Source organism: Aethalodelphis obliquidens, unplaced genomic scaffold (assembly GCF_003676395.1).
Source record: "Aethalodelphis obliquidens isolate GAN/ISIS:26980383/991018 unplaced genomic scaffold, ASM367639v1 scaffold1, whole genome shotgun sequence".
Taxonomy (NCBI): Eukaryota; Metazoa; Chordata; class Mammalia; order Artiodactyla; family Delphinidae; genus Aethalodelphis; species Aethalodelphis obliquidens.
Window position 1 is genome coordinate 8,382,366 of NW_020837945.1, and position 18,371 is coordinate 8,400,736.

An 18,371-nucleotide genomic window follows, 5' to 3' on the forward strand; every position below is an offset into this window, starting at 1 on the left:
CTCCCCGCCGCTTGCATTACTGCCTGAGCTCCGCCTCCTGTCAGCATTAGGGTGAGTTGTATAATTATCTCATTGTATATTACCGTGTAATAATAATAGAAATAAAGTGCACAATAACTGTAATGTGCTTCAGTCATCCCGAAACCATCCCCCCTACTCCGGTCCGTGGAAAAATTGTCTTCCATGAAACTGGTCCCTGGTGCCAAGAAGTTTGGGGACCGCTGGCTTAAAGGACTGAGCTTTGTCTACTCTCATTTTCCCTGTCCCCCTTGTGGTGGAAATGTGAACTGCGACAGGCCGGAGCTCTCTGGAGACAGTTGCTCTCACATTCAGGAATCAATGGGAAGCATGTTTAAACTTCTGATTCCTGGGCTGCAACTCCAGAGAGTCTGAAGCACCAGACAGAGAGTAGTGCCCAGAAACATGAAGTTTTCATCTGCTCCCGGGGAGTTCTGTTGCAGTGGGTCTTGGACCCCACTTTGAGAAAAGCTGATCTAAGGGTGAATGAATATCCATGAATCATTGGATATTGCAGGCTTGCTCTCTCCTATATCCTGTTAGTGAAGGGCAAGTTTATGTCTTTCCAGTATGTAGGGAATGGCCCTTTCCCCTTTTAGTCCCTTGAAAAGCAGTTAAGACTTTAATTACTTTTAAATGAGAGAGTACATCTAGTGCTGTTAGGTAGAAATGAGAATGTTTGAACCAGGACATCTTTGATGCTAAAATGTACTATCCAGTAATTCATTGTTCGACTGTAATATAGTGGTGGGAGTTGAAGGGAAAAGTAAAGTATCTGGTTATTTTAGAAAAGAAAAATCTCATCCTGCCGTTCTTCCTCCTCCCTCACCCACTTCTTCTCAGATTGTGAAGTGGTCGGATTGTTGCTTGCCGTTAGCTTGCAGACCTGGGGATCCTTATCAGTTAATCGCCAGAGCAAGTGTGGATGACTTCAGCAAGCTGGGAGTGGCATTCCTTGAAGATAGACTCCAGGTGGCTAATGGACTGATACCCCAAAAGATCGTTTGTAAGTCATCTTAGGAAATGTTTTCATCATAGCAGTATGCCATTAGTTACGAGCTTAAGGACTGCTGTTTGGTATGACTTAAGGGCAATGCTTATCCGCAGCTTAATTCAGCCAGCAGTTTGGATAGAACCATAATAGTATAACATTCATACGTGTGTCAGTTATTTTTTTTGAGGTGCTTATCCCTGACTATATCGTTAGTGCTTTTCAAATTCTTAAACAAGGATTTCCCATAATTGCATTGTTCCTGAAATGGCATGCAAATTTAGAACCCATATAATATTTATTTCACACACTCTAATACAGTATAACTGGTTTCTAGACCATAGTTCAACTGAATGGAAGGCATAGCCAGTGTTACTATGAAGTTCTAAATCTAACAGTTTTTTTAACTTAAAACATATATACTACATCATTTTGGGACACATCTTTTTTCAGGAAACACGCAAAATTTTCTTCCTGAATTAGGCTTAAAAGTAGGATTTCCATGTCCATGTAAGTCTTTTTTATGTCTATGTATACACATATATAATTTTAATTAATTAATTAATGAATTAATTTCACTCCCGGTGGCGTTGGGTCTTCGTTGCTGCGCACAGGCTTTCTCCAGTTGCGGAGAGCAGGGGCCACTCCCCACTGCGGTGCACGGGCCCCTCACTGTGGTGGTCCCCCCACCATTGCGGAGCATGGGGTTCAGGCACATGGGCCCCAGCGGTTGCGGCACGCAGGCTCAGTAGTTGTGGCTCGCGGGCTCTAGAGTGCAGGCTCAGTAGTTGTGGCTCATGGGCTTAGTTGCTCCGTGGCATGTGGGATCCTCCCGGACCAGGGCTCAAACCCATGTCCCCTGCACTGACAGGTGGACTCCCAACCACTGCACCCCAGGGAAGCCGATGTACACATATACTTTTAAAATTTTATTTTATTGAAGTATAATTGACTTACAAGGAAGTTTTCTTTTGTATCTTGAGCCAATGAGTGTCACCAGCTCTGGAAATTTGCGAAAATCACTTCATTTCCCCATTGGCCATGTGCATGTGCCTAATACCATGCCAGATGTTTAGCAAGTGCTCAGTTAATGTTTTTTGAATCAGTGATTGTAAACTTATATTCCATACCTGGGTCAAGATACTGGCAAGATCCTTCTCCCCGGTTGATCCAATGAAGTGTCCTGAGAGTGGCTTTTTCCTGGGGCGTGCGTGGATTGACTCTAGCTATGTGCCTTGTTTTTGAGTTTCATTATCCTATAGGAGATTGATAGCCACAAAATTGAATCTATGAGCAAGTGGACAAAATCACCTCTCCGAATCTCACTTTCTTCACCAGACAATAAGGGGGTCTGAGGTGTTCCGGTCTGTACGGGAAAGGTGTGGAAACGTGCGAGTTTACTCGGGATTGTCAGGGGCACTCCCCTAGCAGGTGGGAGCAGCTACGTGGTTCCCAAAGGAGGCCTCAGAGGTGGGGGTGGGGGGAATGAGGGCTGCGCTGGAATGTAGGTCGTGCAGCGCAGAGAGCGCCCTGAGGTTCTGAGCTGAGCTGCGTGACAAAGCGGAGGGTTGATGGCTTGTCTTCTCTGTTCTCTTTAGCTGTCCACTTGCACGACTCTGCTCTGAAGGAACTTAAGGACCAGGCCTCAGACACGCCAGCCCAGCTCCTGGAGCCCCAGCCGGAACCTTCTGTTGAGGGCAAGCCTGAGCTGGAGGCTATGGAGCACGTTGGCAGAGAGGACCACCAGGTTCTGGGTTCCGCACCCACGCCGGGGCAAGGCGGTGCCCCTGGGGGCGAGCCTGCCGGGGAGAGCGACAGAGGCGTGGGCTCCGTCGAGCACTGTCACCTCCATCTTTCTAGCTGCCACGAGTGTCTGGAGCTTGAGAACAGCACCATCGAATCCGTCAAGTTTGCTTCTGCAGAGGACATTCCAGATCTTCCCTACGACTACAGCAGTGGTTTGGAGGGTATCGCGTATGACCTCTGCCCCAAGAGAGAACAGAGGAGGGTCAACCTCACGGGAAAGGCACCCAACATCCTTCTCTACGTGGGGTCCGACTCCCAGGACGCCCTGGACCGGCTCCAGCAAGTCCGGTCAGCTCTGGCCGACTGCGTGGACACCAACTGTTACACTCTCTACCACCTGCCGCTGGAAAGTGCTCTCAGGGACCCATGGCCAGACAACTGCCTGTTGGTGGTCATTGCCACGAGGGAGTCCGTCCCTGAGGACCTGTCCCGGAGGTTCATGGCCTATCTTTCTCAGGGGGGGAAGGTCCTGGGCCTGTCATCGCCCTTCACGCTTGCTGGCTTCCAGGTGACCAGGAAGGCCGCACTGCAGGACACAGTCCAGAGCTTGGTTTTCTGCAAGGCGGACTGGAGCCAGGTGAGGCTCAGCGTCCTGAGTAGCGGCTGCGTTTACGAGGGAGGCCCTGGGGAGCCGCTCAGCCTGGGCAAGCTCCAGGGCCACCTGGACAACAAGGACGAGGACAGGCTGATTGTGCAAGTGCCTTTCGGAACACGTGGAGGAGAAGCTGTTCTTTGCCAGGTACGCAGGCCGGCATCCATGTCAGGATCTTTGGGTCTCTTTGATTGGATACGCTCTCGAAGGACGGACTTTGCAAGGTTGGAGAGTCTGTGTGCTGGGGGGGGTACTTCTGACTTTTGGCTGGGAATTTCTGCTGATGGTGAGTAGCAGGCTTTCCTGTGGATATCCTGTTTCACCAAAATACTTGTGATGGAGGAACGAGGCAGAAGGTATTATGGCTAATTAAAGATTGCTGGTTAACCAAGAATTAGCCAAAACTTGTTTCTTGTCTTGATCTATACACTGGTAATACTCCTTCTAAAATCCATCAGTCCCCACTCTCTTGCCTCAAAGCACACTTCAGTTAATATAATCGAACTGTTATTTAATGAAGGGAATTGAGTGCCTTGGGGTGGTAATTGCAAACAGTAGTAACTATCGCATTAAAACATTGTCAGCGGTTTCTGTGACTGCGCACCAACTGCTGGGATAGTGAGTGTGGAAAACACCTTCAGGTCCTCAGTTCCTTTATGATTTGTCAGTCTTAAAATCTAAGTGTTGAGAACAGTTTCAAATAAGAGAATATTGAAGTGATTTCGATTTATAGCAAATGAATACGTAGGTAAGAAAAAATGGAAACAGAGATAAAAGGAAAATTTTACTTCCCTTCCCGTGCTAAGGGGGCTCCTTTGGTTCATCTGCTGTTTCTCTCTCCCCCCACCCCCACCCCGCATTCTTTTTCTTTTGAGCTTTCTGTTTGTTTAAGCAAATGGTAGCAGGATAGACTACTTCAGAATTCTTGATCATTTACTGCCAATCTTTTAATGCCTTTGGGCAAAAGTTTTTTTTTTCCTTTTTGAATATTTACTTATTTAGCTGCTCTGGGTCTTAGTTGTGGCATGCAGGATCTTTCAGTGGTGGCATGCAGGATATAGTTCCCTGACCAGGTGTTGAACCTGGGCCCCCTGAATTGGGAGTGCGGAGTCTTAACCACTGGACCACCAGGGAATTCCCCGGGCAGAAGTTTTTGTTAGAGTTTAGATGAACACTCATCCTTAAGCATTTGATGATCTTATGATTATTTTTTACTTTTTGGCTGCACTGCACGGCATGTGGGATCTTAGTTCCCTGACCAGGGATCAAACCTGCGCCCCCTGCAATGGAAGTGCGGAGTCTTAACCACTGGACCTCCAGGGAAGTCCCTGATGATCTGATGAGAAGACTAAGTAGATGTAGATAGTTTGCCCAGAATGGTTCCCAGGATGAGTGTTAACAGATTTTGTTTTGTTATAAGGATCTTTTTATTGAGTTAGCGAATTGTTTCCTTTTTTTTTTTTTGGTATGGTTTCATTTCATATGCCGTGCGTCTCTCCAGCCCTCCTAGAAATTAAGTCTCTTGGGTTTTCTGACCAAACATTCTTTAAGGGGGCATGAACATGTTCGCAGATGAACATGTACAATGCATGTTCATCGCAGATGAATATGTACAACGCAAGCAGGTTTCATGTGGGCTGCAAACTACATGAATTAGTTTTTGGAGGCCTAATAAAGTTCCTCTTATCTTTTTGTCTGCAAATATGGTAACTATAGTAACTCAGAAAATCCACTTAAAAACCTGACTTCCTAGAGCCTCATTTCAGCTTTCAGCAGTGAATTTGACCACCCCTGTGCACAGACTTGTACTAGAAAATTGATTCGGCACTGTGGGCGATCCATTTCTCCGAGTTACATAGCAAATCTGCTTGCTGTGCCATTTAAATTGACCCCGTTACTGTCATAAAATTTGATATGCATGCATTGCCCTAGGATAAAAGGCAACATGATGCAGCTTCAGAAATCAGATGCAGGGGATTAGAATGTCATTTTTGATTTTAAATGACTTCCAGTCTCTGTGTGACAGGGTCACTGTTTTCTCCTCAGGCTTGTGTCACTACCATACCTTGCTGCCGAGATCAACCAATAAATATTAGCCCAGGCTGGTTAGTTTCCTCTTTCCCTGTTCAATTTCATAGTCTTCATTTTTGTAATAAATGGGGCAATGATGTAACCCAGTAAGAGGAGGACTTCAAGGACAAAACAAACCACAGCTGCTCAGTAGGTGGTGGTCTCACAGCCAGGGAGCTGACACTGAGACCTTAGGCAAGGCATTCGTCATCGTACAGAAAAAAGGAAATTTTGATGGACTTTTCTGCTGATCAGATTTGCAGGGAAAGCTTAAGGCTGTGGGTTAATGCTGACATTCGATTTATCAAATGGACCAGGAGTTTGGCATGAAGTTGTGCAAATAGAGCCTGTGAAATGGACTTGAAATATTTTGTGTTCTTAATTAGCTTAGCACATAGCAGAAGTGGTTCTACTTTTATGGCAGAGTTTCTCAACCATGGCACTGTTGAGATTTCGGACCGGTTCCTCCTTTGTTGTGGGGTCATTTTAGCAGCACTGCCTGCTAGATGCCAGTAGCACCCACCATCCTGTCTGTGACTGGAGACGTTTTTAGTTTTGGCTTTGGGGCTTGTCTAAATGCCTTAATTTTAGACGAAGCCAAGTTACAGAAATGGGCCCATCACTATGGTAACAGCATCACAGCCAGAGGACCAGGAGGGTGGGTGTGGCACACACATGCGCTGGTGGCCGTTTTTTTTTTAAGAAGATGTTGGGGGTAGGAGTTTATTCATTTTATTTATTTATTTTTGCTGTGTTGGGTCTTCGTTTCTGTGCGAGGGCTTCCTCTAGTTGTGGCAAGCGGGGGCCACTCTTCATCGCGGTGCGTGGGCCTCTCTTGTTGTGGAGCACAGGCTCCAGACGCGCAGGCTCAGTAGTTGTGGCTCACGGGCCTAGTTGCTCCGCGGCATGTGGGATCCTCCCAGACCAGGGCTCGAACCCGTGTCCCCTGCATTAGGAGGCAGATTCTCAACCACTGCGCCACCAGGCAAGCCCTGGTGGCCGTTTTGAGGTGCAGAGCCAGACGGCCTCTCTTCTCGCTGCTGTCGTAGAAGCACCTAACCTTGAAACCGACGATCACACTTCGCCCACAATGTCGACAGCTGTGCTTTCTCTCACCTCCTGGAATCCGGAGGCCTGCTCGTAGGGGGAGCTCTCCTTTTCATCCTCGGCATCTCTCACTTGTGACAGGGACTTCTGTAGCACCCTACCCTGGGTGTATTCACTCAGCCCAGGGAGTACGTTGGCCATTAACCACACTCGCCCCCCTCCTTGGGCCCAGGTGGGGACAGAACTTGGCTCTTTTGATTTCTGCCACACGTAAGAGGTAATCTCCGGACAGTCACGTGCTCAGGTGAATTAAACGTGACCCGTTGCCACGCTGACCGTCCGTCCCAGCACTGGCTTTGACCCCTGGAGATGAGAGGCACACGTTTTGGGTAAGAATGCACGGTAGAAGGACACACAGTAGGATTCATATACCTTAAAGGAGTTCGCTTTTATGCCTCCTTCCTTTTCGAGGGCTGTTTAGAGGACAGACTCCCCTGCTGCTCGTGGGCAACAGGCTCGGTTGTGGGTGAAGCAGGCAGCCCTCAGCTGGCCCGCTGGAATGTGGGGACTCTGCTGGACATCCTCTGCAAACGTTTCAGATTGGCTTCAACTTTCAACAATTGGATTGTTTTAGACAGTATATTTGGGCAGTATTTTTGTTTTGGTTAAGACTTGAGTGGGAATTGGGAGATTTTAAGTTGCCTGAAGGCTGACACTGTACTTTTTTAAAATAAATAAATAATTTATTTATTTATTGTTGGCTGCATTAGGTCTTTGGTGCTGCGCGTGGGCTTTTCTTTAGTTGTGTCGAGCGGGGGCTACTCTTCGTTGCGGTGTGTAGGCTTCTCATCGCGGTGGCTTCCCTTGTTGTGGAGCACGGGCTCTAGGTGCGCGGGCTTCAGTAGTTGTGGCTCACGGGCTCTAGGTGCGCGGGCTTCAGTAGTTGTAGTGCACGGGTTTAGTTGCTCTGCGGCATGTGGGATCTTCCCGGACCAGGGCTCAAGCCCCTGTCCCCTGCATTGGCAGGTGGATTCCTAACCACTGCACCACCAGGGAAGCCCCTAGCACTATACTTTTCATTTTATTATAATGTTCTTATAACGTCAGCCGGGTGCTCTGCAGGCAGTGGAATCCCACAGCTGACCCCTGGCAAAAGCAAAGTAAAATAAAACATGGTCAGTTTGCCCTTCTGAGTACTGAGTGTTCTGGCATCCTCCAGGCGCTAATGCCCAGTTAAAATCTCATCTCAACAGAGCCAAAAGTTCTAGTACCTTCCTTCATACCAAAACACAGACCATTGATAGGAAGGTTCTAGTTTGAGTCAGCTAGAAGTTCTGGTATGTTGGGATCTCAGTTCCCTGACCAGGGATCGAACCCACGCCCCCTGCAGTGGAAGTGTGGAGTCTTAACCACTGGACTGCCAGGGAAGTCCAAGAACTACTTTAATTTTAACTGTACAACAAAGCCTGAACTAAATACATGAAATTCCAAGTCTTATCAGGTGAAGGAGGGAGGTGGGGCAGCCCTTTCTCGAGTCCGCCAAACCCCGTTCTTCTATGTGTATTCCTGCAAACACTCTTAAAGCGGTGACTAAGGCCACTCCTGTCCCCAGGAGTTATGACCAGTAGGTGGAATAGAAGCTTCGAGCATGACCCACTGTGCCTCCCCCAGTTCAGCAGCAACTGTACTTGGGTCCTCAGCACAACAGTGTTCCTAAACGTTTGTCATCGTTTAACCGAGTTAAGTGACTTGCCCAAGGTCCCATGACTGATTAGTGATAAAATTCGGGACCTGGAAAGTTACTATCCGGGGTCATTTCCACCAGATCTTTTCAGCCACGATTTTTTTTTTTATTATTTTATTTATTTATTTTTTTTCAGCCACGATTTTAATGGGCTCCCGCAAATCTTTTTTTTGTTTGTTTTTTTTTGCGGTACGCGGGCCTCTCACTGTTGTGGCCTCTCCCGCTGCGGAGCACAGGCTCCGGACGCGCAGGCTCAGCGGCCATGGCTCACGGGCCCAGCCGCTCCGCGGCATGTGGGATCTTCCTAGACCAGGGCACAAACCCGCGTCCCCTGCATCGGCAGGCGGACTCTCAACCACTGCGCCACCAGGGAAGCCCCCCTCGAATCTTTTTATTGCTTGTGGTTCCCTACCAAATATTCAGGTTCCAGGTTTATATACTGTTGATAATTAGAAGAATTCATGTTCAAGTTTTCAGAAAAAGTAGTAAAGCCACTGCTTTTCTTTACGTCGCTAAGTGCCTCTGTTTACATCGTGGTGTCTTTTTCCCTCAGGTGCACCTGGAACTACCTCCCAGCTCTCCAGTAGTGCAAACACAAGAGGATTTTAACCTGCTCAAATCAAGCAATTTTAGAAGATACGAAGTCCTTAAGGAGATCCTGACGACGCTTGGCCTAAGCTGTGATGCAAAACATGTTCCTGCCTTAACGCCTCTTTACTTGCTGTCGGCAGCTGAGGTGAGTGCTCGGCTGGGAAGGGACCTCCTCAGGTGCCCTTCTTCCAAACGGTGACCCTTCCCTCAGTCGTTGCCTTGCAGTGGGTTTCAATTTTGTTTTCTGTTTTGATTTTCCATTTCTATTTTGACTTCAGGTTTTGAAACCGTCTTAAAGTTGTCCAAGTATAACTAATTTCTTTGGTGTTTTATGTAAGGGAGGGAGAGAAGAACATTGGAGTTTAGAGGGAGTTGTGTCTTAAAGTTATGTGGCCCATTCCATTTGAGGGGGGAAAAGGTCACTCTTCTATGTGTCAAGAGTGTATTTGGAAACCGCAGTTTATTCAGTTGGGATTAAAAGCCTTGGTTTTGATTTGGACCTTCCTCAGGGAATCTTTGGATGGGGAAATCACAACTTTTGTTTCTTTTGTGCTGAAGTCTGCCATCTTGTGGCAGAAGGGGCTCTGGATTTCAGTTGATATCTTTTACTTTTGTGTAAAGGGAAAATGTCATGGAGTTGGGATCCTATGTATTCAGGAATTTTCCTGGCCTTTTGTCTGCATTTGATGTCTGTGGCTGCTACCTGGTTGGGCAGGTTGCCACATTCTCCAGGTGTGTCTTCTCAATCTTTTTGCTTTGCCAAGCTGTCAATTTCTTGTTGATTGTGGTAAATTATTTTGTGGGACTATCTCTGTCTCCCCTAAATGGGGAAATTTGTGAGTTTAGTGATGTAACTGTATAGTTTCAGCAAATACCTAATAGTCCAGGTGACTCTAAGCACCAAACTTCCCTGCTTTACCTGGAAAAGAACAAATTATACCCTCTCTCCGAACCGTTTTAAAAGAGGAGGAATTCTCTTTTGGGTTATTCTCTGTCCCTTAGCAAACTTACTTTTCAGAAGAGACTAGAGCTATGAGTTCTCTGGGTGGGATGTGCTCACTTGGGGGAAGACATATAGAATCTGAGAGCATTTAGGATTTGGAAACCTTACAGAATTATTTGAGGACTAGATGAAATTGTATATATGGAAGTTCTGTGTAAATTGTATTATTTAAACCTTAGTCCAGGGACTTCCCTGGTGGCGCAGTGGCTAAGAATCTGCCTGCCAATGCAGGGGACACGGGTTCAATCCCTAGTCCAGGAAGATCCCACATGCCACAAAGCAACTAAGCCCGTGCGCCACAACTACTGAGCCTGCGCTCTGGAGCCCGTGAGCCACAACTACTGAAGCCCGTGCGCCTAGAGCCCGTGCTCTGCAACAGGAGAAGCTACTGCAATGAGAAGGCCATGCACCGCAACAAAGAGTATCCCCCGCTCACCGCAACTAGAGAAAGTCAGTGCGCGGCAACAAAGACCCAACACAGCCACAAACAAACAAAAAACCCCATTAAACACCTTAGTGCAATTATTATTATTATGTTATTGGTGTTGTTGGGAGATTGAATAAGTTAAAAGTGTATAATGTGCCTAATAATGGCCTGGTGCCTGGTCTAAAACGACTAAGTAATTTTTTTTTTTTTTGGTAAATTTATTTATTTTATTTTACTTATTTTATCTTTGGCTGTGTTGGGTCTTCGTTGCTGCGCGTGGGCTTTTCTGTGGTTGCGGCGAGCGGGGGCTACTCTTCGTTGCTGTGCGCAGGCTTCTCATTGCGGTGGCTTCTCTTGTTGTGGAGCACGGGCTCTAGGCGCACGGGTTTCAGTAGTTGTGGCACGTGGGCTCAGTAGCTGTGGCTCGTGGGCTCTAGAGCACAGGCTCAGTAGTTGTGGCACACGGGCTTAGTTGCTCTGTGGCATGTGGGATCTTCCCGGACCAGGGCTTGAACCCATGTCCCCTGCGTTGGCAGGCGGATTCTTAACCACTGCGCCACCAGCGAAGCCCTGCCCTCTTCTTAATGGGTGTTCTTGGGGATTGATGGTATGACTTTTGTTTGCACGTTCATCTCAGGCCTCAAAGCTCCACATCATTTATCTCTGTTTTATGTGCTAATAGAAGGAGAAGCAACAGCTCTGTTCTGTGATTTATTAAAAAGTATCAAAATAAAGCCAGTCCTCAGAGCTTCAACACTTAAAGAGGACCCATTTATAGACCCCCCTACCTTGGAGGGATGGGGCAGAGCCTTTAGGGTGAGGGTTTCTGGTCCCTAGGGGAAGTGGCTGTCACTCTCCTAGACCTTCTCTCTCCCTCCTTTCCTGAGCGTGGAGGGCTGAGGCTGGACTTGTGAGGGCTGCCTGCCTGCTCTGAGGTCAGGGAGCAAGCTAGATCCAGGCTCGCCCCTGGCAGTGCTCCCTGACCTTTCCCGTGAGTCCTTGTCATCATGCTGGTCTTGGGACTTGGGCCTCCTGACTCTTGGACGTCGCAATGGAGAGGAAAGAGTGACCTGCTCTCTTGTTATTGTCCTGTGAGCAGAGGCTTGGAATTCTAGGTTTTCCCATCTCCTTTAGAATGGGCATAACCTGAAATACCTAAGGCTTTGTATTGTGTGTCTGTGTGTGTTACAATACACAGTAGATGCTTCATATTTTTGTCCTTCTGGCTCTTTAAACTGCCTGGGGGTGGGAGGATACATTTTCTCCCATTCATTGGTAACCCCCATTCACAAACCATGGGAATGCAAAGCTTGAACAATATTAAAGCAAATATTTATTCTATATACACATACATAAACACGCCACACAGACCCCAAGCCGACCAAGCCCTTTATTATAGAAACGCTTTGGAAAAGTGTCATTTTGAGCGATGTTCACGTCTCATTGCGGGCCCTCCACTTGGTCTGGTTGATCTTAGGTATCTATCCTGTGGACTGTTTTCCCTCCCAACTGCTTCTCTCTGAATTCTGCTTTACTTTGGGAGCCCAAGGAACTGAGTGCATGAATGAAAGTATGATTGTTCCATATGTATATCCTTCTTTCTTTCTTTTTTTTTTTTTTTTTTTTGCGGTACGCGGGCCTCTCACTGCTGTGGCCTTTCCTGTTGTGGAGCACAGGCTCCGGACGTGCAGGCTCAGCGGCCATGGCTTACGGGCCCAGCCGCTCCTCAGCATGTGGGATCTTCCCGGACCGGGGCACGAACCCGTGTCCCCTGCATCGGCAGGCGGACTCTCAACCACTGCGCCACCAGGGAAGCCCCTGTATATCCTTATTTCTTAATGTTTATGAACTCCTCTTAGAAGACCCTGAATCTGCTGTAGAAGGAAGTATAAGAATTCAGGGGTTTAGAAGTGTGTTTTCCTGGAATACAAGTGCTCTGAAGGCTTATAGTGCAAGTGTAAAGGTGGCTACTCACCAACGGTGCTGGTCTTTCTGGAGGCAGCTGGGCGAGGCCTCCTCGTCTTTCTGATGCCGAGACATTTCGGAACACCTTCCCGCCATTGTGCTGGTGGCTGAGTATTATAGATACGGATGCCAGGTTGGGAATGGAATTGGATCGTACTTTCTATTCTGAGCCTTCTTAATCGATCTCCTGGCTCCCCATGGAATTAAGTTACACGGAGAGGATCCTGGCATCCCGTCACCTGTTACATACGGCCCGTCTTTAGGTTTCTCACCTGCCTTTTGGATTAGATGCCTGTGCTGGCTGTTCTTTTTCTTTCTTTTTTTTCCTCACATCTTTATTGGAGTATAATTACGATGGTGTGTTAGTTTCTGCTGTATAACAAAGTGAATCAGCTATTCCTATACATATATCCCCATATCTCCTCCCTCTTGCGTCTCCCTCCCACCCTCCCTATCCCACCCCTCTAGGTGGTCACAAAGCACGGAGCTGATCTCCCTGTGCTATGAGGCTGCTTCCCACTAGCTATCTATTTTACGTTTGGTAGTGTATATATGTCCATGCCACTCTCATTTCATCCCAGCTTACCCTCCCCCCACCCCGCCACCTCGTGTCCTCAAGTCCATTCTCTACATCTGCGTCTTTATTCCTGTCCTGCCCCTAGGTTCTTCAGAACCATTCTTTTTTAAATTCCATATATATGCGTTAGCATATGGTATTTGTTTTTCTCTTTCTGACTTACTTCATCTGTGTGACAGATTCTAGGTCCATCCACCTCCCTGGCTCTCTGCTTCTTGCTTCCTGTAAAATACTCTGTGCTATTGGGGATCAGAGATCTCTCACCACACGGTGTCGCTGCTGAGCCAGGCTGCCCGGTGAGCATGCAGAACTATATCCTAGAACTATAAAGTGGCTCTTCAGAGATTTGCTTTTTTTTTCTCTCTACATCAGTTTTGCATAGTATAATTTAGTAATTTTCCATTATATCGGTGGCGCTTTTTCTGGGCCTGTAGAAATTATTTCATAGTCACAGTTAATAATATTCATCTTTCATTAAACATTTACTGTGTACTAGGTACTATTATAGGATAGACTGTGGAAGAACAAAATAAACACACTAGTTATCTAAATAGTTTTACTGCATACCAGCTGTGTTTATACAGTTTGGTGCCTGGAGACTCGCTCTTTATACCAAATAGCACAGAAGATTTATGAGGCATCTGTGTGCTTCCATATTACAGTGATATAAATGGAAAAAAGATAGCATGTGATCCAAGTAGAAAAAAAAACATTCACCCAAAGTACAGTCAGCTCTTGGCATTTGCTGGAGGTGTGTTTCTGAGACCTTCGTTGACACCCAGGCACCACAGTAGCATGTGATTTCGCTATAAAATCCAGTCACATGTGACTTCATAAGTGTCACCATGCATGACACCATGGGGAAACAAGGCTCCACTGAGGTGCAGATGCTGGGTGGCCCAGCTGGACTTCTCTGACCGAGGTCTTCCCATTTAATCGAATCTCCCAGGGGCAGGATTGAAATTCAGGCTTCCACAAAATTACGATATGTTGTAAACCATAAAATGCGTGAGCACACATACACCACACACATATGTCCATAGAAAAAAGACTGGAAGGAAATACAGTATATATGGGGGATATATTTCAACAAGCTCTGAATATCTGATTTCCTATCTATTCCACTGTGGTCTGGGTTTCCTTTGGTGAGATGCAGGCTCAAGTGTCAGCAAAATGTCAGCAGTCTATGGTGACACATCAGCCTCATTTACGAAAAGGAGATACTAAAACAGTGACAGTATTTTTTTTCTAAGCTCTTTTACAAATTCATGTTTTTTGTTGGTTTTTTTTTTGCGGTACGCGGGCCTCTCACTGTTGTGGCCTCTCCCGTTGCGGAGCACAGGCTCCGGACGCGCAGGCTCAGCGGCCATGGCTCACGGGCCCAGCTGCTCCGTGGCATGTGGGATCTTCCCTGACTGGGGCACGAACCCGTCCCCTGCATCGGCAGGCGGACTCTCAACCACTGCGCCACCAGGGAAGCCCCAAATTTATGTTTGTTTGGTTTTTTTTAAATGAAATGAGCTCTCTGAGAAATGTAACCTCACCCCTGCAGTTTTCTTCTAGGTGTATTCATTTGGGAGCAAACTGCAGTCACTCACAAGAGTCCCGTTTGATGTCAGGAGGCATCACTTTAAACCTTCTGATGCCATGGACAGGTCCATCTGTCTCGTCAAAAGTTGGATGCTGGGCTTCCCTGGTGGCGCAGTGGTTGAGAGTCCGCCTGCCGATGCAGGGGACACGGGTTCGTGCCCCGGTCTGGGAGGATCCCACATGCGGCGGAGCGGCTGGGCCCGGAAGCCATGGCCGCTGAGCCTGCGCGTCCGGAGCCTGTGCTCCGCAGCGGGAGAGGCCACAGCAGTGAGAGGCCCGCGTAACGCAAAAAAAAAAAAAAGTTGGATGCTAAGTGCATAACGTACACAAGGAAGTGTATGTAACCTTTGTTGATTTGCCTAACCATAAAATCTTGTTGCTATTTTGTAGCAACAAAATAGCATTAAATCTTGGAGACTTAATGGTGATTTTATTAAATTTTAAAAATTTCTTTGTACTTTCCAAATACTCTGTTATGAACATGTATTAATTTTATAATGAGCAAAACCAGTTATTAAAAAACAAATTACTGTATGTCATTGGACTTTGAAGGCATCCCATAAATGGTCAAAACTTGAATGTTAAAAGGCAAGGACCCTCGTGTAGATGTTGATATTTTATTTAATATTTGACACGTATATTAATTATTTTAAAAGGGTTGGCTTTGTTAGTAAATGGCTTTACTCTGGCTATGACTATTAGGTTTACTTTTGAGCCCTCAGGTCGGCATGTGTGCGTCTCAGGGCCTCAGCCGTCCATTCGCTCCCGCAGCTGGAAGGTGGCTACTGGTGGTTGTCCCTAATTCTAGCGTCCCCACCCCTGCTTGGATGTAGCACTTTCTTGACTATCGAACTATTTTGAACCGTTTGTCAAAGGAGACCATGTATGTATGCTGACATCTCCGGGGTGAGCGCTTTCAAACAGATAACTTCCTTTCCGGAGATGTGACTAGAGCCAGAGACTCAAGAGCCACTCAGGGGCCCCAGGGTCTGTGGAGCGGGATTGCTGGGCGGCCACTACTCCCTCCCACCATCGGTGGTGACCGTAAGTTAGGAAGGATACACCTTTCCTGCGGGGGACACCGGCGTGTTTGTGAGCGACGCTGATTTTATAGAAAAGCCACAGTTCTTTCCCTGGCAGAACCTAAAGTCCAGTTGGTCCAGAAACTCACCCTCTTGTTTCCGTTTCTCTGGGCTCTGTTGCTATTTTTATCTCAGCCAGGGAAATGGCAGAAAGGAGGCTAGTCATAGGGGTTTGTGCCGAGAGGGGCAGCTGGTGGATTTGGACAGGCTGGGACAGAGCCGAGGCATCCCTCCACCCCACCCACTGCCAGCGGGTCCCTTCCTACACCCCTGGGGCAGGAGGAGGGGCCGCTGTGCACAGCCCTCTGCTGAGGCCGCGGCGGGGGGGGGGGGGGGGGGGGGGGGGGGGGGGAAGGACGGACTGGGCCTTCCCTCTTATCCTGGGGTATCGCCGCTTGGGTCTGGGGGACACGGGCTTCTTTCTGAAGCAGTAAAGCTGGGATTCTTTGGGGCGTTCCTCACAGCTCGTAGCTAGTGGCATGGAGGCGACCTGAGCATCTGAAGCCAGCAGGACATAGGCAGGGAATCCTGCCAGAGGGTGTGTGGTTCCTTTGCCTCGGGGTCAAGATGGAACCATAATAAGAAGTGACAACTGGGTTTGTTATTAAAGAAACTGGGCAGAAATCACCACGTTGTGCGTGTGTGTGATTTTGGTGGTGTGGAACTGTGGGGCGGATCATGTATGCTTAAAAACAAAACCTGGTGCAACATTTCATTTTGAGTCAACCCCAAATTATTTGTTGGGAGACTTTTCCCTCCCTGCCCAAACAGGTTTTTTGTTTGTTTCCAGGGAGGATTTTCTTTTTTGAATTTTATTTTATTTTATATACAGGTTCTTATTAGAAGGCGGGGGGTGGGTGGTGGTGGGATGAACTGGGAGACCGGGCCTGACATGTATACACTGATATGTATAAAATAGATAACTAACCAAACAGGTATTGTTGATAAGGATAGTTTTGATATTTGCAAATGTGTGGAAAACCGTATTGTCCCTTCCCCCTAGGGAATTACTTTTTCGATGTTGGTTGCTTTATGAAGAAACTTAGACGAAGTCATACCACATGATACTTACCCTTCCTTCTCTAGCCGACCACTTCATTTAGCAAACATCCAAGCGCCTGCTAAGTGTGAGACCTTGCTGTGGAAGTTTCTGGAAAACAAGAGACGATTTCTCATCTTGCTCACATGCTCTATAGTTAACCAGGGGCCTTCCCAGGTGTCAGGATCTCATCTGAGTCTCAAGTGGTCCTGCCAGTGCGGGGAGGGGAGGGAGGGGGTCCTTGCCCCTCAGACGAGCAAACTGGATTGTGGAGCAGTGAAGGGTCTCCTGTATTTTTCTGAGTCAATTAGACTTCTCCAATTAAGAAAAAAAATCTTTGCTTTCCTTTGTTTTGGCATAGTTATTTGGCACGGAATCTCCCCTCCCTCCACCTTTAATCCTCGTTCTGAATCTTGAATGTACAGCGAGGCAGAAACTTCTAGTGTTCCTCTAGAATACAGCTTAAAACCTAGTTTTTAGAGATCCAAATTAGAGAGAAACCCAGAATTCCAGGTGTGCCCTGAATAGCTTTTTTTTTTTTTTTTTTTTTTTTTGCCCAGGAAGAGGGAATATTTACTTTCTTTCTTACTTACATACAGCCATCAGTATTTTTGTCTGTGGGGTGTAGGCTCTGATCCCGTTTTTGTTTTTCAAGTAACAGAGTCTTTTTCTTTAGCAAGAATATGAGGAAGTAACTTACATCGTCATTTATTAAAATATACAGATTTTCCAAACGTATGCCCTTTCTCCTCTTGGCAATTCCCACCCACCGCTCAATAAAATCATCTTTCAAAGGTCATTGTTTGTTATTTTCTTCTTTTAAACACACTATTCAGAGAAAACAAATCACTGGGGATTCACATTATTCAAAACAATATATGAGAAAGTCTGTCCGGTTGTATTTCCCAGTAGAAAGGGCTGGGGCATTATTAAATGATTTGTTATTGTTTTCTTCTTGGTAGACACCAAAAGATGAGACAGAAAAATCAAAGTTAATTAAGTAAAAGCAATCAAGTTTTTTTTTTATGGCAGTATTTACTTTATTTCAGTGGTCTAGAACAAAACCTACACTATCTCCAAGGTATGCCTATACATTAAATGTGTACAATTTTCTGTATGTCAATTATACCTCTGTAGAGCTAAAAAAAAAAAGTCAATAAAAGAATTGAAAGAGAAAAAAAATAGAGGTTAACAGACTGTGTCTCTATAGAAATGAGCATTTCTTCCTATACCTCCACACTGTTCAACAAATATTTATAGAATAGGATAGGCACTATGGTAAGGGCTGAGAGAGTGGCATGGACATATATACACTACCAAACGTAAAATAGATAGCTAGTGGGAAGTAGCCGCATAGCACAGGGAGATCAGCTATGTGGTTTGTGACCACCTAGAGGGGTGGGATAGGGAGGGCGGGAGGGAGGGAGATGCAAGAGGGAAGAGATATGGGAACATATGTATATGTATAGCTGATTCACTTTGTTATAAAGCAGAAACTAACACACCATTGTAAAGCAATTAGACTCCAATAAAGATGTTAAAAAAAAGAGACTTTGGACTTGCCTCACTTTAGCCATTGGCATGACATGGCTATTCTCCACAGACCTCATTATTCTTCTAATAGCATCAGCCTCAGTATCCACGAGTTACTCATCTGTGGATTCAACCAACCATGGATGGATTCAGAACTTGCAGGTACAGCTACTGGACTACACCATTTTATATAAGGGACTTGAGTATACATAGATTTTAGTATCCTGGGGGGTCCTGGAACTGAGCCCCCATGGATACCGAGAGATGACTGTAGTTTTCTAAAGGATTCCATTAAG

At 46.5% G+C, this 18,371-nt stretch overlaps 1 protein-coding gene across 2 annotated transcripts in view; it reads left to right on the top strand.

Annotated features, from left to right (window-relative positions):
• The window catches only part of HLCS (holocarboxylase synthetase), a 196,520-nt gene that overhangs the window by 18,268 nt on the left and 159,881 nt on the right, over positions 1-18,371 (top strand). For both annotated transcript variants that reach the window (XM_027100004.1, XM_027099931.1), the window contains exons 3-5: positions 862-1,024; positions 2,608-3,554; positions 8,822-9,004. In XM_027100004.1, the coding sequence (XP_026955805.1) occupies positions 862-1,024; positions 2,608-3,554; positions 8,822-9,004 (1,293 nt within the window). The remainder of the gene's footprint in view (positions 1-861; positions 1,025-2,607; positions 3,555-8,821; positions 9,005-18,371) is intronic.